At 36.5% G+C, this 24164-nt stretch overlaps 1 protein-coding gene across 5 annotated transcripts; it reads right to left on the bottom strand.

Annotated features, from left to right (window-relative positions):
- Positions 1-9644: 9644 nt before the first annotated feature.
- Positions 9645-20478, bottom strand: LOC134841284 (uncharacterized). 5 transcript variants are annotated; one of them, XR_010162465.1, is made up of 5 exons: positions 20263-20478; positions 18245-18947; positions 15558-15939; positions 15078-15180; positions 14426-14879 (listed from the first exon to the last, which is right to left on the bottom strand). XR_010162465.1 is itself a non-coding variant. In XM_063857170.1 (4 exons), exons 1-4 carry the CDS (start codon positions 20439-20441, stop codon positions 9898-9900), a joined length of 1272 nt encoding a protein of 423 aa, XP_063713240.1. In that variant the 5' UTR covers positions 20442-20478; the 3' UTR covers positions 9645-9897. The 5 variants fall into 5 exon arrangements, 4 of the variants coding, with proteins under 4 accessions (XP_063713240.1, XP_063713237.1, XP_063713238.1 ...); XM_063857170.1 differs by lacking the exons at positions 14426-14879; positions 15078-15180 and adding an exon at positions 9645-9905; XM_063857167.1 differs by lacking the exon at positions 15078-15180.
- Positions 20479-24164: the final 3686 nt, after the last annotated feature.

Here is a 24164-nt window from a genome sequence, read left to right as displayed (position 1 = left end):
TTGAACATTTTATCTATTTTTAAAAAAAGTAAACGCGGCCTCAAAGACACTATAAGGCAGTCGGAACATTCAAGGCTTTTCGCTGATGCCAGAAATCTTGTATATTTTGAGAAGAGTTAGCATGCAAACTTGAGATGGGACTGATAGGCTATCTAATAGAACAAGTTGAAATAGAGGAAACCGTCTGTTTGTCATGCTATCTATGTTCAGCCGGATAGGTTCGCGCAACTTCTCATTTCATTTAATACCGATCTAATCTTACTCTTATCTCTTAGTCTCAATAGATCTCAAAGTGTCTGATCATAAAATAGTCAAGTTTACAATAAAAATTTTAGGTTTTTTTTCTGATATTGGTAGCAATAGTAGCAGATATGGTTGTTAGTAATAAAATTTTTATAATCATATTTGATGGTATCAAAAACTAGAAGGAACCGTAATTCTATTCAAAAAAAACTTCAAAAAATCCTGCACTAATTTTGAATCTCTGGAAGTTGTTATGAAAATTTATTAGAAATTTAGCTGGAAGTTCATCAATGCAATAGAGAAATGAAATAAAGAGAATCTGTCGATACGAATTGAAGACCAAATTACATCAAAAAAACTTTTATAAACACACTCAACAAAATTACGTTATAATACTTTCAACAAACTATTCACTATTCAACTATTCAAAATTGAAGTCCAAATAATACTGCTATAAATATCATTGACGGAAATTAAGGTGTTCTAAACATAAATGAAGAAATTTTGATTGAATTTTATTTTGCTCTTTTTTGAATTGTTGATGCTTCCTCTGGTTTGTTCAAACTTAAATAAGAATTCATGTTCCTTTTATATTAAGTAATAACCAATTTTTTAGTGTTTTTAAGACTTCCCAATCTGGTGGTCAAGAATTTTTCCTGAGCCAGCTCGTAAAAATCTTTAGCACAATCTCTTACCTGTTTCTCGTCTTCTGGTGTAACCAGTGGACCGAAGTGTCTTTTTGACCTTGATCTGGTCAATGAGGATTATCATATTTGGTCTGTTGTTTCAATTACCAGGCAAAAGTATGCACTGGATTCCAGAGACATAAACTTTAACATGTTCGAAAATGTAAGTGGATTCCACTTACAAAACTTCTGTGGATTCCGCGTTCAAATTTCTGTAAAGTAAATTTTCTCGGCCCGTTTTTTTTGCGGATTGTGCAATATGCACTGATAGCTAATTGACCTGGAGTCCAATATGTAATTGAAGTCCGCAAAATGTAAATGGAATCCGCAATTTTTTTTTGCACTTACATTTGAACAATTAGAAGGTAGAGCTGGAATTATTATTTGTAGCAATGCGGGATTTAAAAGCAAGGGCTTAACCATTTTTAGCGGAATCTATGAAAAAACATCGAAAACAATGTTTAACTAAATTGGTGTTTGTCACTTTTTAGAATCGATCACGCAAAAACTTTTCTCAACTGAGGAGTTTCTTCAATTTTCCAGGCTATTTGGAAACACAGTCACCAATTGAAATCATTATCTGGTTCAGTATTTGGTTTTCAGAAATCACCATCTTAATTTTAGATGAGATGGTTACAAGGTGAGAATTAAATTTGGGTTAAAGGACGGCCCGATTGTATTTTTTGAAAACTGATCAACTGGGTTAAAAATCTTTTTTTTTATTAAAACTAAAACAGAAAACTTAAATACGAGGAAGAACAATTCACAAGGAAAAAGTACAAAATTTTAGTTATAAATTAAATTGGTCAGTTCGATCAAGTTGATCAAAAAAAATTACATTTCAAAAAGCAGGTTAAGTGTGATTTGAAATTTTATTGAGCAATTTCATCAATTTTTTGGTTTTTCTATGTTCTATCTCCTCAGCTATTTCGTTTTCAGTAGTTAGTGTATCCCCGCCCAAAAACTCTTCGCCCTCAGCAGTGCGCCTCGGTTGTTTCACTGGCTGCAGGGATTCCGGTCCCTACTGCTGTTATACACATTCTGGTCTTTTTTTGAAATATTTTCTGAACAAACTTTAGGTTTACCTTTTATATTGAATTTAATGTTCTCGTTCCACAACATTTTACCCACATTGTTTGATGTAAACTGTTTCAGACTTTTAAGCGTATTAGGAATTGAAGCTTTCACAGACTCAAGACAGTTATTTTTATCCAGACAAACGAAGGATGTTAAACTTTCGATTTAAAGGACAAGAAACGCAATCAATTGTTTCGCCAACCAAAGAGTGAGAAGAATAACAGCACCAAATAGCTCTCAATTATAGGGCAATTTAAGGTTATTAGACGCAGACGACGGCTTGCTGAAAAGGATTTTAGTACTCTCAGCGTCTAAAATCAGCCAATATTGAAATGACGGGAGAACTTGTACAGTTTATTCTAGATATTGATACCAGAACTTTAATGTTCGATCTGAGTGTAAAATGTTTTATCAAAAACTCTTAGCCGTAGCAAGTTTTGTTTTAAAAACGGACGACATTATTTTGGAATCAAGAGAGCCAGTTCAACTTGTTTTCAAAGATGGTTAAAAGACAGCTCTTCCAAAAAAAATTGGAATCTAATTTGCAAAAGTTGTATGGAGATAAATGTTATCAAAGTTCTGAACAGCAGATTCTTGTGAAATGACAAAAAGAAGAATTATTTGCTTATTAAGACCTACTTGCCTTATGAAGTCGCCAATAAATAAAACAGATATCTCTTTGGAAACTAGGAACAACCTTGAACCTGGGCAGTAACCTGCCGGAACGAGAGTGACAGTAAGGGCATCCGTTTCGTCTACGTCGGTTGAAGTATTGAAAGTTATCTTATTTTATGATTTGGCATAAAATATGAAGTTAAATGAATATAAAACGGTAGTGCACTCAATAAAGCAGCCGGAACTTTATGACAATAACTTTAAACTTTTTAGCTTTGTATTATTTTGAAAATTCAAGCTCACCTGGTGATCTGTTTGACAAAGCGGAAGAAAATGAACCATAGGTTCAAGGCTCTCATCCTTGAATCGGTCAACAGTTACAGCCTTGAATCGAAAATTTTGATATTGGACGGGCAAATTCTGACATAATTTCAGAACGAAAATAGAGGTAAAATGTGAGTGGATAAAGTGAGGAATGTAAAGTAAGTATTCAAGACAATTTGATGATCATTTTGTTGAAGTCAAATGTATTACTCATTAGTTCGGAACAAATCATGCTATTATTAAAAGATTTTACCTCTTTTTTCTATAATTAATGTGAGACAATTCATGTCATGGATATCCTCGGGGGAGGGAGATCTTATTTGGAACCGAAAGGGAAGGAGTTGAGCCAAGTTTTTTTTGTTGTTGTTGTTGTAAAACAATTAAAGTGGTCTTAAATCTTCTTTTTTGGGGTTACGAGGGCAAGTTTCACCGCTGGTCTCGTTAAAGTACCTTGGGTTGTTTTCAGTTTACACGAGCGCGCGATGCCATCCGAGCCGGTAAAAACTTCTAACACTCGACCCAGTGGCCAGATGCCTCGTGGTGTAAAGTCCTCAAGTATCCACACGAGGTCATCTTTTTCGAGTGGTTCCTCGGGTTGCGTCCATTTAGTCCTTCTGATGAGAGTCGGAGCGTACTCTTTAAGTAGACGCCTCCAGAAGCTGTCAAGTCTATCTTTTGCTCGCTTTCAGGACTTGTTGGACAGTTTATTGGTAGATGATTCGTAGAAGGCTGCTGCTGGAGCGTAGACGAATGGACTACCCATTAAGAAGTGGTTGGATGTCAGTGGAAGGTCGTCGTCAAGGTCACTACTGACATGAGTTAGCGGGCTTGAGTTGAGGATTGCCTCGGTCTCGGCTACGATAGTAGCAAATAGATCTCTCGATAGTCGATCAGAATCGAGATTTAGTAAGAATGCTCGTTTTATCATTGAGATGAGTCGCTCCCACACGCCGCCAAAATGGGGGGGGGGGCAGCCGGAGGATTTAGGCGCCATTCAACTTTGTGGATTTGTAGCATTTCAGTCAGGGTGGTTTCGTTGAAGTTGATTGGTTCTGAGCGTAGTTGTTTACGCGCGCCGACGAAGTAAGTAGCGTTGTCGGAGATTAAAAGCTTAGGTGTGCCTCTCCTAGCAATGAAACGTCTAGTTGCCGTTATACTGTTGTTCGTAGTAAGGTTCTCTATCGATTCCAGGTGAACCGCGCGAGTAGAGAGGCATGTGAAGAGGCAAATATAGCTTTTTTCAGTTGTATCCTTTGTTGCTATGTAGAAGGGCCCGATATAGTCAATTCCTGTGTTTTTGAACGGAAATGGGTCGTCAGACGGATCCTCGAGACAAGTTGGCGGCAAGTCGGCCATGAGTGGATGTAGCCCTCTGCCTTGGAATCTTCTGCAGAGAAAGCAGTTATGTCTTATCTGTCTGAGTGTTTTTCGGAGCCCAAAGCTGACAAAATTTTGTTGCAGGGAGTTGCGAGTGTACTCAGCGCCGTGATGCATGCAGCGGCGATGAGCGCTCTCGATCATCATGCGCACAATTGGGTCTTTTGCGTTAAGAATTATTGGATGCTTTGTTGCGTCCGGTAAAGGTGAGTTTCGTAGTCGTCCTCGCGCGCGAATAATACCGTTGTCGAGTAAAGGTGACAGCTGTTGCAGTTTGTCTTTGTTTTCAACTTGCTGCTTGGTTCGTATTTGGTTGTAGGTGTCACCAAAAGTTTCTTGCTGGTGTTGTTGATAGAGGAGGAGCTTAGCTTTTTCTAGGTCTTCCATAGTGGTAGAACGTTTACCGTTTCCCTTCAGTGTATCGACAAAAACTATAACCCGAGCTGTGACCCGAGCTGATCGAAACCAGTCCGAAAACCTGGAAGAATCGATTAAGGGTGTAGTTTTAGGGGCTAACCGTTGTAGCATTACTTTGTTCCATTATTTCGTTGAGCCCCCAAATAGGCTCATTGTTGAGTAGAAATTGTGGTGCATCCAACCAGAGCTTTGCTACGTCTTTAAGTTCAATTCTCCGTGTAGCACTGTCTGCTGGGTTGAGTCTACCAGGGATGTGTTTCCATTGTGAGGCTTTGCATAAAGTAAGTATTTCACCAACTCTGTTTGCGCAGTAAGTTTTCAGTTTACCAGGTGATGCGTTCCAGGACAAAACAGTAGTGCTATCCGTCCAAAAGTGAGTGGAGTGGGGCTTTAATCGCATTTCATCAGTAGCGAACTTGCATAGCCGAGCACCCATAAAGGCGGCTTGTAATTCCAGTTTAGGAATGCTCTCTAGGTTCAGTGGTGCTACCTTTGTTCTGCCAATGAAAAAAGTAGCGTGTATGCCAGAGCTACAAGCAGTTCGGAAGTAGATACACGTAGCCATTGCGTCTTGCGACGCGTCGCAGAAAACATGAAGCTGTATATCACTGGGTGACAGCTGTGGACCAAGTAAGCGCGGCAGCCTAACAGGGGGTACTTGTTTGCATTGGTCGACCCATTTGTCAATTATCGTGGTCGCCAAATATTCAAGACAATTTGATGAAGATGTCTTAAAAGTCACTTTGTTGAAGTCAAATTTATTACTCATTAGTTCGGAACAAATCATGCGATTATTAAAAGATTTCACCGCATTTTTCTATAATTAATGTGAGACAATTCATGTCATGAATAGTGAGGATAGTAACTTCTACAATTTTTGAGAACGCAGAAGAACATCACTTGTTGGTCCTTATGAGGCCGTAGTGTGTGAAGTTTTATTTTGCGTTTAGTTAGAGCCATAAATTAACTTAGACATTTGGGCGCATGATTAACGACACCCGTTGGTCTGAATATCAATAACAATTATCAGGTTTTGTCAGGGCCATAACTCAGGGCCATGAACTTTTACTCAATCCTGAAAAACTTGCTTGTGAGTTTTAGTTCTACTGTTTTTTGAAATACACAACAAGTCCTTGCACAATTGTTGAACATAATGGTACGAAAGTAATTGATAAAGTCACGGTTTGTGGCTCAAATGATGTACTACAATGGCAAAGGGGGCAGACATGAATTTATGAATTAACGGAGTTTTTTTTTTCAAAATCGGCACTAATAAGTTTTGTGCTCAAGCCAGACTCAAATTTAGGCACAAATGATAGAAGTACAGGTTTGAAATGGGCATTAATGAATGAATGAATGGCACTAATAATAATCTTTGATTGCAATAATAAGTTTTGACGAAATAGCTGGACAGTTTTGAGTCCTGACAGAGAGAGAGAGAGAGAGAGAGAGAGAGAGAGAGAGGAGAGCGATAGGGTTAGAGAGCTGGTAGAATTTCTGAAACCCGCATACTGATGTTTTGCAAGCAAATTTTGAGGTGGAATTTCTGATAAGTGAGACAGCATGGACTGTCTACTCCATTTTCAGTCAGTTCATTCAAACCACTCAGTAATAACAAGTTTCTGTTGGAGCGGTAAAAGATCCGAAGATTTGAAATAAAATTATAAAAGTGTAACAGATTCAAAATGTTGCAAATTTTGGTCAAAATCCGTACACAAGGAATGCATCTAAATTTAATAATTTCGCATGGAAATCCTCTGGTAACAAAAGAAGCCACGTTGTTCGTGTGCGTAGGCTCAAAGAATTGCGCGTAAGCCTTAATCGGAACAAAGCTTTGCTTTCGGTCCAGTTGTCAATGTACTGCTTCAAAGTCTACCATCGACTGGTCCTACTATGTGCTGCAGCACACGTATGTTCCTGAAGTTGCAGACTGAGCAGGCGTCTGGACTCGTCGAGGAAAAATTTACCATTGACAACAGCTGGCATTTTCACAATCTATTTCCTTCACTGGGAAGACACCTCTTCCATTGGCAGGTAGCACCCGGATCGAGGTCCGCGACTAAGTTTTCGACTTAGTCGGTTGCGGAAATATTAGTCTGGACAGGGTTTTAAGTCGCGGAAAAACTCTGGAAATACCGTATCTTGGTCGCGATGGTTGAAAAATTAGTCGCGGCGGTCAAAAAAGTAGTCGCGGCATGGTCGAGAAAGGAGACGCTGTGGTTGGAAAATTAGTCGCGGCGTCGAAAAATTAATCGTGCCATGGTCGAAAAATTAGTCGCGATGGTAGAAAAATTAGTCGCAGTGGTCAAACAATTAGTCGCGCTGATCGAAATGTTAGTCACGGCGGTCAAAAAAATAGTCGCGACATTGTCAAAAAAAAATGCCGTCGTCGGAAATATAGTCGCGGCGGTCAAAAAATTACTCGCGGCAGGGTCTAAAAATTAGACTCGGCGGTCGAAAAATTAGTCGCGACGGTCGAAACATTTTGTCATACCTCAGTATATCGAATCCGAACGGATGAATAAACGTAATCTTGCTGCGAGTCAGATGAAACAACTGTTCTTACGAAACATAAATTAGCGTCTGAGCTCTTGCTCATAATCTCAAGTCGGCATGCAGCCGTACCAAGGTCAACTGACCAGATAATATATAAGTAGATTAGTCAAATGAATATGTATCAATTATGTTGAGTTTATATATTCGTACCGGATGACACTCCCCTTTGGCAGAAATTTTTAAAGTAGTTTTAAATTTGAGTTTTATAGTCCCTTGAGGACTAGCGCTTTCAATCTTTCTTCTCCGATTTCCTTTTATTTCTTTAGTTCTCTTGCTTCTTCGTTGTTGTTGTCGTCCTCCAGTTTCTCATGTTCTTCTTGCGTGGCTTCGTTGATTGTGTTGTCCGTTTCTTTCCCACCTTGCTTTGTATCTACGTAAAGTACCTCCATCTTGTTTGGGCTGTCGTCTGATGAAATAAGATTGATGATTTTGTCTGTTGTTTTCTCTTTTTTCTTCGAGCTAATCGCCTCGAGAAAGTTCATACAGACCTGATATTTGGGTGTTTTATCTGTGAAGCCCATTTCCTGCATTAGGGTCTTAAGGCTTGGTTTAGTTGGAAATGTTTGTTGCTATGGCGGTGAGTCCATGTTAAACTTTACCGGCTTTTTATGTTCGGTTGTTTCTGGTTCTTGGATTGAGTTGATTGGGATGCGGTCCCCCAAAACTTTCGCTAGAGTTGATTGACGGTGGCGAACTGAACGTCTTGTTGGTAAGGTGGTCGCTGAGGTTGAAGTTGTTGCTGGAGGTGTTTTCTGGAGGATTAAACGCTAATTGTGCCTAATTTGATTTTCCAAAAAACGTTTGTCATACAATTTCCAAAAAAAACGCTTGTCGTACAATTTCCATTTATGAAAAATTGCTGATCCTAGAATTTTCTTCCAATTTTCTGAATCTATGGAACTGTAGGAAATTGTATCATAAGCTTTTTTCATATATGAAAATTGTAGGACAAGCACAATTGGTCATAACCCATCTTGAGTCAAACTGGTCTCAACGAACCCGATTTGGGATGCAACGGTCAGAATATACCGATTTTGAGTTGCAAGGGTCGCAAAAAAGGCTCCTCGCCTCGACCCGGAAATCAAACTTTAGAAGATGTTCAGCGGACTGAGCAAAAAAGAAAAAATTGATAGGTGAGCAATCGCATGCAGCCTACTCTAGCAAAACATGATATTTTAAGGTCGAGTATATTATTTGTGGTCTAGACATTCGAAAAATATCTTGCTTGAGTCGAGCACCTCGAGCACTTTTTTGTGCTCGAGACTGCGGAATACATTTTGCTTGGGGTGAATACGTACAAAATTTAGAGTTTCACAAACTTTTTTTGGCCATGAGAAAAATATATCAGCTATATCACATAGAGAAACAATCAATAGTTGAATTCAAACTATAACCAGTTCACTGGGGTCTTGAAATCCCAACCGCATCCAATTTTAGGCGTAAGTAATCGGCTATAACGGATTAGTACTATGATGTTTTGACAATTACAATTGATTATAATTTTTAAAATTAGGTGTTTAAAGGATTTATAATTGATTATAATCGTGATTTTTTTCAAGAGACTATAATATTTTATAATCGATTATAATTGATTGTAGCTCATACAAACAAACCTTAAAATCAATTATAATCAATTATAATCTGTTATTTCGCCAAAGTTTTGTCGAACCAAAACAATATTCGAATAACGTTTTATTGGTTAATAATTTTGTGTCAATAACAAAATCTCTAAAAGAGATCTCTTGCCACACTTTGGTTCATCTGAACACAAGTTCTCATAGAGTTCCTTTCATTTAAGTTGAAAGTTGCCCGCTGTAGGTGAACATAAATCTTAGGAATTAATTATGAAATTAAATCAATTTGCTGATGTTTTTGTGCTTAAAAAGCCTAAAATGTGCATCATAAAAGAACTCTAAGGGGGAAGAAAAGAAAAAAAAACTTATAAATTTGAATTGATTTGAAAACTTTAAAAACAACTTTCTCATTTATCACAGGAACAAACGTTTACAAAAACCATAAGTAAAAATGCGTTGTTTTTTCCATTCGTTTTTGTTTTGCCTGACCATTCCGCTCAGTTGATTTTTCTACCGTTTGACTGCACGATACTGAATGTCAATTTTTGCACTATAATGAATGATGAAACTGGTTACACTCGCTGAACTACGTTTTGAAGCCAATTGTAGCAAATTTTCTACCCCATAATGACCCTCCCTACTTCGTCAAATGAAGAACTTTTGAGCTTGCTACAACTTGCTGCGAGTAATGACCACGTCTATCGAATGAGCTTGGTGGCTTAGATGCAGGATTATGTCTTTGTCGGTTTGCCTGATTAATCTCAAGCAACGGCGAGTTATCGTAATCAGTTGTGAAAGACCCTCAGGTTGGATTGATGACGGCTGCTGATGTTCGCTGCATACGGCGTTCATTTAAGACGTTGCTGATGGCGAAGCTTTCTGATTGCAAAATGAATGTAGATGGTCAGTTTGAGATTAAACTTTTACAGTTGACACGTTTACTCTCTCTGATAAATTGCCTTGGTTCTGCTCCTAGAGGGCTGTTTTGTACATACTAGTCATTATGGGCTCAGGAGTGACATCATTTTTCATTTTTCTGGATTTAAAAAAACACATTTCAGTAAGCATTACAAAATCAGATCTTTTTGTACAAATTTATAGAACAACATCAATGAATTAAAGTATGATATGACGTTTCTGAGATGGAGGACTTAAGTTCATAACTTGGAGAAGTTTGACATACCGAGACATGTTCTGGATAATTGTAGTGAGCTTCTCTTGTTTGGTGATGCATCAGATACAACTTGGGCCAGGTGCATCTACACCAGGAACGTGGCGGCGGAAACAACAAATCTTTCTGTGGTTAAGTAAAAAGTTGCGCCTCTAAAACTTTGACGATCCCAAATTTGAAAAGTGTGCAGCAGTATTGGAATGCAAGTTGCTAGACAAAACAGGAAAAGCACAGCAAAAGAGATAAGTCGAGCTCCGACGGAAGCTTTGGAAGCACAGATGCCAGGTTTGTTTTTTTGCTTAATCAACCAGCCCCTAACGTCTGAATTTTTTTTTGCTTGTAAGCAAGTGCATGAAATTCAGGAGAAGTGAGGAAAACCCATCGGATACTGCTTGAGTCTTGATGCAATGACGCCGAAAAACTTCTCTTTCTGATGCATGAATCGAGCTGGCTCTCTGAAGTTTGGTTTCAAGGCTAACACACGCTATTAAAATTGGTGTTGAAATAATAAACAAATCCAGCTGTCAACAGCTGCCAATTAGTTAAATTTTCTTTGAACATGCGAATTGATCATGAAAATTGTAAATGTGTACAATTTTACGTTGTTTTTTTTTGCATCCTATAATTAGAAGATGGAGAGCGTTAGGATTGTTTCGAATTGAACAAAATAGGCTGTTTAGGGAGGAACTTGAGACTTTGAACGCCGACAAACCACCTGTAAAAATCATCCTCCTTTGCGATTTTACCGTTTTGTTGATGACGTTGTCATCAAAGTGGATGGTAGATTAGCGCAGAAAAAAACCTCGCAGAGGATCCGTTCAATCAAATCGTGACACCCAAAAAAAGTTAGCTGGCAAAGCTCAGCTTGAAGGACATTCATCTGAAGTATTTGCATGCCACCGCAAATACGATGCTAGCTGATCTTCCACGACACTTCTGGAATGTTGACGCGCAAGCAGCGATTCTTCACCTGATACGAAACTGTGGAAGTGCCAGCAATTCATTGGACAAGCCAACCCATCAAGGATAGGAGACTTACCCATAGAATGGACGTCAAACATGGCTTTGTTTGTTTGTTTCACGCACTGCCATGAACTGCTACGTTGAGACGTTTTTGTGCAAGGTGTGTTGCTCCAGCCAGACTGCACTCAGACAAGGACTTATTTTTGTTGGAACTAAAAACGAACTGTGGCAACTCCAACTGAGCCTGACAAAAAATACAGAGATATATCAAAACTGAATGCGGCAGATGAGATTGATTCCCCAGAAATTTTCCAAATCACATCTGAAATCACTAAGTTACATTGTTTTGAGGTGCGATGATTTTCTTACTCTACTGTAGAACAAAGAACCAATCCGAACCCAAGAACTCTTCCTTCAAATTCTGCTGATGTTTCGCATATGCGGACTCATCACCAGCTATGATAGTGAGCGCCAAAGAGATACAGTATCTGCCAAAACCAATTCCTTCACTGACAACAAGTACCCTTCAGCCGTTTGAAACACATCCAGGCAGACGTTGTGCACAAAAGCAGAGGCTCAATGGAGTTTTTCGGAAGCGATGGAACGAGGAGTACTTGTCTACTCTACAGCCTCGGATGAAGCGGACTTCAGGGCAATGATGGAAGAAAATTGCACTCCTGGTGGAAGAAAATCAATTCATGATGGAAGAAAACCCAGACAATCATTGTTGATCGGCAAAAAAACTAAAGAAGCTCATATTCAGTGTTGATAGAACTTCGTTTATTCAAGGTGCGCGCCAATGTTGCTCGCAACAAGCAACATTATGAATTGATTGCAGATCTAGAAAACTATAACCACCCAAAAACTGATTTAATTCAACTACGATTTTTTCACATGTCTATTATATTCTACGCGGTATTTATCCCTGTTTTTAGAGCAATTTTTATTGAGTTATCACAATTTTCAAAACAGCTTGTAAAGTTTGTCCGTATTAAAACAGGGCAGTCGAGTGATACTTGAGACACAGGTTTAGACCGGTAAAGGTCTTATTGCACAAATTCCAGAAACAAATTGCGAGTATTGCAACACAACGTTTAGGAAGCCTTCTAACAAACTATTTTTTTTATATACTCACTTCTAACGCAAGCTAAAAACCCATCAGAGTCTATGTTGACATTTTTTGCTAGATTTTTCATTTAAAAAGATGTTTAGTTTCACTGTCGTGGTATACAGAGAGAAGCAAGTAAAAGCTGCTTCTCTCCTTCTGATATAGAAACATACAAATTGGTTGGATCGCACTGAAAAAAAACCACCTTAGTCAAATTGAATAGATCCGCCATTGTAACGTTTTAAATTTCGGTGAGAAATCACCACCAATTCAACAATTTTCCAGTCATAAAACCGGACAAAATTTTTTTTCTTGATCTGCTCATTTTACTTTTCGGCTTTGCATGAGTCACACTTTCACGGTGATCGAGGTGTTTGTTTTTACTGCGTTTGATGTATATTTCGAACTTGCTCGAGGAATGCTTTGTATGTGCTCGCAGTACATAGACTATGCTCGACATGTGTTTTGACCAAGCTAGAGCTAAATTTTGACCATTCTGGAGGTATTAACGGCTGAAGTCGAGGTAAGATTAGACATCACTCGGTTATATTTCGACCCTGCTCAACTTATGTTCTTACCAAACACGATCAAAACTCGCTAGGTTTCGAAGACGTTTGAAATATCTTTGATTGTGTTTGGTCAAATTTTGATTCCTTTTGATAGTGCTCGAGGTATGAAGTATGTTTTGATGAGCTCAAATTCTTTTCGACATGTTTAGATAGTGTTCGAGGCATGTTTCAGCAGTGCTCGCGGTAGCTTGAGCACTGATATATGATTTGTGCTCAAGATATGGTTTCGAGGAATGTTTTTACCGAGCCCGAGACATGTTTCGTCAATGATCGATACACTCTAGGGATGGGCTAGGTATAGAGTTTGACGTCGCGTATCGTATTTTTTGAACATGCGCAAGATACTGCTCGAAACTGCTCGAAGAATGTTTCGATCGCGCTCAGTGAATTTTTGTGTTTACCGTGTTGAGATTTGTTTACCGTGTTGGGTGTGTTTTGATTCTGCTCATTATATATTTTGAGGTTAAGAGAATTTGATGCCCGTAATTGGGTGTGATTTGATAGTGCTGTCGATATGTTTCGAACCTGCTCGAGGTATGTTTTGATTGCATGCGAGATTTGTTTTGACCAGCTTTAAGATGTTTTTGCCCAAGTCCGAGTATGTCTCAATGTAGGCTTCGGCCTTGTCCCAGATAAAGTTCAACCATGCTCATTAATTATTTCAACTGAGCTTGATCAAGTTTTGATTTGTTTTGACCGTGATCGAGGTATTTTTGATTTTTTACATAACATAAAACCCTGTCTCGAAAACAATTTTTGTTCAATCCCTAACATTGTGACTCTAGATGACAGCCAACCTAATGTTTGTAATGGAAATCCAGTTGCGCCTAATTTTATAAGAGAAAACTGACAAAGTTTGGTCTATTAATTGCAATGAAACACTTACGGCATGCTTCCCTCACTCATGGTGTTGCGCGATAAAAACTAATCGAATCAATTTATTTACATTTTAATTTCATTGGAAAAGTCTTAATAATCTAAGAAGTAACGTATTTTTATAGCGAACAGCTTCGCCGCTGCTGACAACAAAAAAACGAATGCCAGCTACATCTTGAAACGCTATCTTTTTCTTCGCATTTACAAAAAAAAACTCAGAAAAATTTAAGAAAAAATATAAAAGTCTCCATAGAATCGCTGCTCAAAGTTTATGGAACTATTTTATCTCCAAGGTATCTTTTCACAGTAATTTATCTCCAAGGTGTTTGTTAGGTGTATATACTGTGTTTGTTAATTAAATGTTCTGCTCGTTATATGGCTGTTTCTTTTAACGTCAAAGGTTTATCCTTAATTTGATCGTGTTCTAGCTTTCTGTTTTTCTGATGACAATTTTTAAATTCAATCCCACCAAAGTTATTTATAAGTCAAAATGGGTTCACGTGCAGGTTTTTCATTGGCGATTCTGTATTTGATCCGCAAAAATGATGTTGTAGCTAACTGAATCTTAAAATTGTTTCGCTATTTCTACCGGTTTCACTGTTTTATGACCGCAGTTTTCAGTTTCGACCGAGCTTGAGTGATGTATCCAGTCAAGCATATCCGAGTTGTTTTATAAATCTTTCTTGAGATATTTTTTCATCGTGCTCAATGTGTTGTTCGATCCCCGTGTTCGTAGTTTTTTCGACTGTGCTCGGTTGATGTTTCAAATTTTTCTACAGCTATTTTAAGACTGTGCTCGAGATATGCTTTGAACGTGCCCAAGGTTTCCTTTGAAGTAGTACAAAAACTTTACATATGAAATGCTGCTTTATTTGTTCATTGACCCTAATTGTAAGAATTACCTCAGAGACTCTCTAAAAAGCTCTAGAGATATCTAATACACTCTATGAAAAATAGTGCAGTCATTCTGACATGGCTCATTCTTCTAGCATCCAGAGCCGCCAGCAATCATAAGACACCTCGTCTGTTCGAAAAAAGTCAGAGCTGAAACAATCAGCGAGTACACGAAACTCAGGCAAATAAAAGTTAGCAGCACCTTTGCACACTTTCTGTATCTAACTGATTCTCCTTCCTGTCGCCATTTTTGAGCCATGGGTTTCTGAGTGGGCAACAAGAATACGAAGAAAACAGTGATGATTGAAAAAAACCAATCAATGGCGAATGTAGAAAATATCAAAAAACGGTCTTCTTTGGAGTCGCGCAGGTACCGGCTGTCGTCCATGATATCGAAAAAACTGAAGAACATGTTTCCGAGTACGGTGCCTGAACATAAAGACTATATTTTATGCTTGATTGAAATGATTGCATCAATTGTAGAAGAATCAAAGCTAATTTTTTGAAAAAAGAGTCACTTCATCTTTAAAGAGTTCTGTCTACGGAGTTTTAAAAGCGCTGCAAACTAATAATTTTACGTAGATTTACAAACCGCAAACTAATAAATTTACAAACCAGGAAACTCACTTTTAGCCTTTATAGAAGATCTCTTGATTTGATATGAATGATTAAGTCAATATGATGTTCGAGGTTTTCTACAGCTGATTGTTTAATTTGTTGGGAGCGATTTCTAAAAATAAGTAAGAATATTAATCTGTAAGAACCCCATGTCCGAGGAAAAGGTGCAGAGGCTAGTTTATATAACCAGCCTCCTCGTACTTTGTCAATTTCAATATCAAGAACTACTCCAACCTAAAAGAACTACTCCAACCGAACTACTCCAACCTACTCCTACTTGGGTCTCCAACCTAAAAAGTGAAATTTCAATTTTTCAGACCCGCTTTTCAATTTCACTTATTTAAATTATTTCACGATTGATAATAGAATCATCAAAAAAAACGAATGGTTAAAAACGTCGTTTGTCGTCAAATTATTATTTCTGATCAATTCATGTAGATTTGAAATTATAGATTTTTCAACATCGTGTGAATACATGATTTATCTTACCAACTGAGCCAATACAGGGCGCTACGCTCCAAAGAAAAGCCACAGTTGTTCCTTCTAGGTTTCTGGGAGTATACTCAACCACAACGAAAGTATAGATCAAAGTAAACCAAGGAGCAAAGATTCCAGTGACTTCGTCATCTGCATTCCAGAAATACTGACTTCTTATTACTCCTAACACGGCCAATGGTTGGAAAAGAGCTTTTAACCCGAGATCAATTAGAATCAGAATAACGACAGTTTTTCGCCAATTGAAGTTGATAAAATACTTCATGTAGATCCACGAACCAACTGCTTTGAGGATGTTCAACAGAGCTTCCTGCATTCCTTTCGTGAGTGGTTCGACTTTCAACCATCGAATTTCAACCTTGCTTTTTGCCGGAGTCTGAAATAAAAAAGTATGACTTGCTCACAGTGGCGTCCGCAGAAATTTTTGTGTGAATACATGTGTGAAAATTTGTGTGAAAATTTTTTCGAAAAATTTTAAATTTTTCTGTCGACGTTTTTGTGTTTTTAAGTCAAACAATTTGACTTCCCGAGCTCCCCGAAATTTCTATAAAGACAATATTTTGCAAAAATATTTAGCGTTGCAGAGAAATTTAAAAAAAAAGTTTGACTAAAAACATGATTAAAAAGTTGCATTTTTTTCGTCGCGCGCTTTCCACTCAAATTTAGTTATATTGGCGCCAAAGATTGATCAGTAAGGTTTTTATAAACATTTTTCAAAGGCTTAGATTGAGGCGTTTATCTTTTTTTTGTCAGTCTTGACTAAAACTTGTCTTGATTTGACTTCTTTGGCACAGTTGCGTCACGTTTTGGCTTTCTTGAACGTAGAAATTGTGTTTGAGTTTCTTCAGACCAGATAAAACATGCGTCTGAACCAAAATTTGTTTGGCACCATTTTTTTGAAGTTTCTTTGCAAATATATTTGTTTGACTAGCCATTGATATGTTTCGACAATCTCACAAAAATGGATTTGTTTCGACAGTTTCGATCAAAGTTTGGTCATTTTAAACTTTTTGAACAACTTTTGTGGATATCGAGTTTCTCAATCAAAGACAAACTGTATTCGTCTCAGATATGAGCAGGTTTTGAATATCTCGATTTTCTCGTTTGAAAAAGTTTTCTACAATTTTTTTATCGATACAGCTCAATTGTGTTTCAAATTTATCGTTTAGCGACCAAGCAAAAAATATTTCCGAACATTGCCAAGCTAAAAATATAAAAGATTCATTGGCGTAGAGAAGAGTATAATGAAAGTGACATATAGATTTACAAGTGCTAGGGTGGATTAGAACATTTCACGACCCATTATTTGGGCAACTTTTTGCAAGGTGATACTTTTTGACTATTTTCCGAAAATTTCTTATTTGCTATTTTTTCTACCACATCTCTGCAATTTTCTTTCAATAAAATAAACAAACAAAAATTTAGAAAGCAGCCAATTAAAGCAAATGAGCACTTTGAAAGAACCAAAAAAAAACATATGAAGCAGGTTGAAAGCAATTATATTTAAAGTAAACTACAAAATAGAATGTGTGAGGAGATTTTGGGATAAAAATACCAAAAAATTATTAATTTCGAAACGTGATTGTTTTACGTTAAAATAACGTGCAATTGAATGAATTGAATATTTTTTATTATGTTGTTAATGAGTTATTTCCCAATGATAATTTTCATTCAAAAAAACTAATAATTTAGAGCAAAAACAAGCAAACAAAAACTTTGACTGCACTATTCAATCAGGGACGAAAATAATACAGAGTAACTCATGATAATTTCGATACATTCACATGCATACCACAATTGTATGGATAACATCGAGAATGAACGAAACAGTAGGCCAATGATGAACCAAAAATTAAATTGAAAAATTTGAAAAGTAAAACTCTAAATAACACTAAGAATCAACAAAAAATGTTGTGAGAGAACTAGCGAATTTGGAGAAAAATCGATTAAGCGTTCAATGAATCATAAATCAATTCAGACCGAAAAAAATTGGTTTCCTTTTACTACAAAATAAAAACAGAAAGAAAGTGAAGCTATCAGTTCAAAGGCCAAAAAGCTTAAACTCAAAAAATGATTACTTATTGGTTTTATTAGATTGTTAAAAAACTAAATAAATGACTTTTTTCCAGAAAAAAATCATGAAAAAAAAAATAAATTTACAAAAAATTGTGCTAAACTGATAAACACTTTTAAGGCAAAAGAATACTTTCTTAAAACTACTCTGCAATTCCTGTAAGCTGCTGATATTTTATTAGGATTACTTCATATACCTCAAATCAAGGTTTTGGTTGTTGAACAAAATTAGATTATTTAACTAGGGGAAATTTTATTGCTTCCACTTGATCTATCTTTTTTTTGAGAATCTACAAACGAGTTTTTTTTTACTGACATAAACGACTAGCTTAATGTTTGCAACAGTTTTGCCAACCGCGAGAGCAAAGAGCGTTTATTGAAGAGTAGAACAAACCGCACAGATACCGTTAAATTGTTTGCGGAGATTGCTTCATTGCAATCCAGTTGGAATTGATGTAATTGTTGTTTGCTACTACTTCAATATGAGAAGTATTTATCACCCCATGCACCAAACGCGGCCCTTAAATCACCTTGGTGATTGCAAGAATTGACCATAAATTGACAAAAAAGCGAAATTTATGGGGTAAAATTTCAAAATTTACACTTACTCTAAACCCAAAAAGATGCGCTAGAATGATACGATTCCCCACTAACATCAAAAAATGAGGAGTTTGAAGAAAGTTCCAAAAAAGCAAGAGATTCTCCCGCAACTTCACATTCTGATTTGATTCATAGTCGCGCTCATTAGTGAACATCGTCACATATACAATCGCTATTATACATCCAATTGCAACGATAAGAGCAAGTTGGTTCAATTTAACTCCGAAAGGACAAAAGTGGCCTCCGTAGTCAATTTGATTGTACAAGATCGCAAAGATGGAAGCAAAAACTGCTGCTGAAAAGCGTTTCACTACCGATATTTTCAATAAAATGGATCCTCGATTTGTTTCCTCTTCAAGGGAGGTTCTTTGGGCTGTAAATGCATCCATGCAGCAATCCGAAAAGGCTAGACCAATAAAGGCAACCATGAAAAGTGTGGCATAATCTAAAGCACGATTGTGAGCTTCAGGATTGCGAATTACATTCAAATCACGTGAGCAATTCGAGTTTCCATCTTCGTCCACTTCATTGTAGGATTCGAAATACGGTTCAGGTATTGGTCGAAAAAACATGATTGTGCTGCATGCAAGTATCATGAAAAGACCAATCAAAACGTAAGGAAGACGTCTTAGTCCACAAATTGGCACCGAGTCACTGATGAATGAGAAAAGGTTTTTCAAACTCGAGACATTGCGAATGAGATTGTCCAAGCTGAAAAAAGTAACTGATTATAGCTGGGGGATCTTGACTTAATATTTGCAATTTAAGCAAATAAAAGTAGTGTTGGGATCTATATTCTTTTGCATTAAGGGTTCTTCAACCTCAGATCTTTTTAATACAGCGTCAATTTTTGGCTTAAAATTAATCTGATGGATGATCAGTATGATCAGATGGTTGCTATCAAATTTTCTACTTTCCGGAAGTACTGACAAAAGTTTGTTGTGTTTGAGACCCCCGTGACCCAACTTTGGTTCTTTCAGACCTAGCAGACCAAAGATAATTTCGGCAAATGGCGCGGTCATCAAAAAATGTATGGATGGGGACGTTGCATTTTTCTCTGCTACAAGCTACAAAATTTGAGAGTTTTTCATATAATTTTTTAAAATCAGTTTACCTATGCAATTTAGCGTTTTTCCTAACGACTTTATATACATATATATATATATATATATATATATATATATATATATATATATATATATCTAATTTTCATTACAGCAAAATATTTTCAAAATTTTCAGTTTTCATATTGCATTTTTTTTGAAATTTTGGGGTATTGAATTCTTTTTCCTTTTTTTGAGATCGTTTCACGTTCAGTGCAGGCATTGTTTTCAGGCATTTGCGACAAATTTTCAGACTGTAGCGACTTTATGCTAAGATAATGATACACGTTTCCAGAATGGACCGCGACTTATTTGCAGATTTATCGCGACCAATTTTCAGACTATCGTGACCAAATTAGAAAATTTTCAGACTTCAATGGCGACTGTAGAACCCCTTCCACGGTATAAAACTTTCGTCGCGGAAATAGTACCAGCGCCACATTGAAAGTCTGGAGATTACGCGTACGAGAACCCGGTTGGTCAATTAAATGCAAAAAAAAATATTATTTACCTGCTATAGATATTTATTGTAGAGTTCGTATAGGCGCGACATTGAAAAGCCTCAAAATTGGCTGCTCAAGACGACCAAGTTGGTCAACTAGTATCTGTGCGCGGCGCGTAATTATTACTCGCAGAATGTGACAGTAAAATGTATCTTGGTATGTTTTTGTTCTCCGGACGATTTAGCTAGCTCTTTTTGAGCCCGAAACTAAAATTATCCGTCACTTTCACGTATGCAAGCGATTGCATAATGAATTTTAAAAAGGCTTAAAAAAATGTGACCTGAAAAGTTTATTGATTGTAAAAATGATAAAAGTAATCAAAAGTCATAAATAAAAAAACGAGTTTGGAAGACACAATTTTTTTTCAGTAAAATGTAGAGCCAAGCTAGGAAAAAATGCAGACACTGGCTTAAAAATAACCTTTGTAACTGGTGGGCGTCCACATTGAGATACTGCCCAAAGAAGGCATAAACTGATGCGACGGCAAATCGGATGTAGAGATTTTGTAATGTATAGTAGACATAAGGACTCGAACTTCTCAACCTCTTGAAAATTTTCAGTTCAATTTTTGATGCTTTGTCAAATTGTTGGTACTCCATTATAATATTCTAATGTGATAAATAATTTATCAAAGCGAGAAAGTTATAATTTAATACGTAAGTATTACTTAAAATGCATCTCAAAAAGCATCGCATATTGAAAATGTGTTTCATAATCAAAGTTCTGCACAGTGTAAAAACAAACTAAGTAATTCGAGTTTTCATGTATTTGATAATTTTTCTTCTTACTTAGCTCAAAGTACGTCAATAGTAAAAAAACTGTACATTTAACAACACAAAAGAAAAGAAAGAAAAAACCAAACTGAAATGAAAATGAAGAATTTTTTGTTTTAAAAAACAAAACCAAACTAGATAAACTCAAACTGATCAAGCACCCTAGAGCTCACATTCCCATTCGTAACTGGTGAGTATTTAAATTGAAAAACTGCCTAAAGAAAGCATGGACTAATTAAAAAGCAAATTTGAGGTAGAGATCAGGAAAATATACTAGACATAGGGACTCCACCTTCTCAATCCCTCAAAAATTTTCAGTTCAATGATCGGCACTTGCTCAAATTATTGGTCTTCCATCATAATATTCTTTAAATCTTATAAAAAGTTCGAAATAATACAAAAAAGGATTACAACAAAACATGCAGGTCTAGCTTACTGCTTTCTATATACCTGTATTATTTTTCCCTATTTCTGAGCAAAAGACCTGACAAAATTTTTTTTCTTGATCTAATCATTTAAGTTTTTAACTGTGCGTGATGTTTGTATTGACTTAAATTCGATTTATTTTTTGGTCTGTTTTTGAGATTTGTTTTGAACTTGCTTAAAGATATGTTTGCACCTGACTCTTTTGAGGTAGATTTCGACCTTACTCGAGTTATGGTTTGACTGCACTCTAGGTAAGTTTCGACCTGGTTCAAAGACAATTTCGACAGTACTCGAGTATGTTTTCACCGTTCTCAAGCTTAATTTCGACCATGATCAAAGAATTTTTCAGTCGTGCTCGAGCTACTCTATGGATGTGCTTGAAGTATTTATTTTACGGATGTGCTTATAAGAAGAGGCTCGAAGTTCTTTTTTTATGGGTGTGCTTACGAATATGCTCTACCGTGTTCGAGGTGATTTGACAACGCTCGAGGTATACCTCGACTGCGTACCAGGCGTGGTTCGACCCTGCTCGAGTTTCGTTTCGATTGTGATCAATGTATGTCTCAAAAATGCTCGAGAAAATTTTTCATCTTGCTCGAGAAATGTTTCGGCAACGCTAAAGTTACGTTTTCGAGATCGTACGGAGATTCCACCCAACAGGCTGATGCCTTTTTGATATTCTCCAAGACTAACTAAATTGTAAAGGTGTAATTTCATAGAATGAATGGTTATAAGTTTCTGGCTCAGAAATAAAAATTATTTTGTTGTTATGTATCGACTGTGCTCGACTAAATTCGGTTGTTTTGATCGTGCTGAAGATAAATTTTCAAATGATTCAAAGTAAGTTTCGACAGCGCTCGATGTGTATTTCATACGTTCTCGAGGTTTAATTCGACCAGACTTGAGGCACATTTCAGTCGTTCTCGAGCTATCCTAAGAATGAATGGTTATAATTTTCTGGCTCGGAAATATAAGTATTATAGTTATTATGTAACGTCTATGCTCGAGCGAACATTGATATGATTTAAACGTGCTGAAGATTTTTCGAGTTTGTACTTTGGAAGTAAGTAACACCTTGTCTCGAGTTTTTTTTGGTTGGATTTTCTTCATTGTGAAAGTGTCTACATCCATAGCTGCTTAATAAATAAAGTTTTCGAAAAAACCCAATTTCGCACTCATCTCTTGCATAAAATTGCAAATTATTGTAATTTAGAATTTTATTAACCGCTAACGACACGCGCTTCTTTCATTCAGTTATCTCGTTGATTAGTAAACGATAATCGAAGCATTTAAATTGCAAAATGTTTACATACAAATCGTTAATAGTTTTCTGTGAGGCAATTTTAGTTTTATTGATCGAGAAAGAAGCTTTACCGCTGAAAACAAGATATCGAACATCAAGTGAGAGCAATCTGCGATTTTATAGGGGAAATATACATAAATGTAAGAAAAAAGATTATTTACACTTATAACCATTCATTCTATGTATATATAATCATTTTAGAGATGGTTGTTTAAATGACATTGAGCCTATTGCCAAAGACAGCAAACGAACCATAGAATAAACTTAGAGGTTCTCTACTGCACTGAAGGAATTATTCAAGTTACTACTTCAAAATAGTCTAGTCATTTTAACATGGCTATTTCGTCTAACATCCAGAGCCACCAGCAATCATAAGACATCTTGTCTGTTCGAAAAAAGTCAGAGCTGAAACAATCAGCGAGTACACGAAACTCAAGCAAATAAAAGTTAGCAGCACCTTTGCACACTTTCTGTATCTAACTGATTCTCCTTCCCGTCGCCATTTTTGAGCCATGGGTTTCTGAGTGGGCAACAAGAATACGAAGAAAACAGTGATGATTGAGAAAAACCAATCAATGGCGAATGTAGAGAATATCAGAAAGCGGTCTGCTTTGGAGTCGCGCAGATATCGGCTGTCGTCCATGATATTGAAAAAACTGAAGAACATGTTTCCCAGCACGGTCCCTAAAGTATCGCAAGATTTTTTTCGAGTTAATCTGTGCTAGCAAAATTAAAATAGTTTGAAAAATTTTGAACTTTTGTCTGCAGTTTTTTTTACGTGGGAAACGACTCGGTGTTTTGATTACGTTGAGAAAAGGGCATAATGAAAAAGTCAAGTTTATCAATTTCACAAACAAATAATTTGAACCCATAAACTCAAAATTTTTTATTGAGGATGTTTCCAAAGCAAGAACTCTTTTCAAACTGGTAATAATATACTGTCTAATTTACAACTTTAAAACAAAACTTTTCGAATTTGATTTGGACTGTCTCCTTCGAATAATTTCATATAACAAATTTTTAACCCTTTATCTTCAATAGTGGAAGAAAAAAAACCAAAACTTGAAATTGAAAAACTAGATTTTTTTTGTCCCATGGCTGTGCAACATCCAAAACTCCAAAAATTATCCTGTGAAACATCTTGAATCACCCGATCGAAATCAATTTAAAAATGAAGATTAGTTTAATCCTCAACCAAAACACTTGCAGTGATATAAAACAGCCATAGTGATTCCTTTGAGATTTCCTCCAGAAGGTTTTTTGTGCAGTTGATTCTTAAAATTCCGCAAGATTAACAAATTTCTCTGCAAGGTGATCGAGTATACGACCAGAGCTATCTTTACAAAAAAAACGTTGAGAAAAACAATGATTTTTTTAGACATCTGTTTTGAAATTCGAATTAATGTTGATCATCTTTTTGGAAGATGGGGTATCGTTTATCTTAAATTTTAGGGCTGGCTAAACGTTTATAAGGTACTTTTTTTACCCAACTCTTCGTATATAGCGGGTTTCTTTGAAGGTAATTTCTAAGAGAACTTTTTGCTTTATAAACACATAAAAATTATAACCACATAAAAATTTAAATATAAGCACAATTTGAGTTTTTTATACCCGCCTTAGAAAAAAGCTAGACCTAGATGTGCTGAAAAAAAAAAACAGTACCAAAATATTTTTTTTTGCTGGCAGTGATCCAGTATAATTGTTTGAGAAAACTTATGAAGATTTTTCAAAGTTGGTTTTTTAACAAATTGTGAAAAATACTTACCGACTGAGCCAATGCATGGTGCTACACCCCAAATAAAAGCCACTGCTGTTCCTTC

Source organism: Symsagittifera roscoffensis, chromosome 3, assembly GCF_963678635.1.
Source record: "Symsagittifera roscoffensis chromosome 3, txSymRosc1.1, whole genome shotgun sequence".
Lineage (NCBI taxonomy): Eukaryota > Metazoa > Xenacoelomorpha > Acoela > Convolutidae > Symsagittifera > Symsagittifera roscoffensis.
Note: the sequence above shows the minus strand (reverse complement) of the source record. Positions and strands in the feature narration are given on the sequence as shown.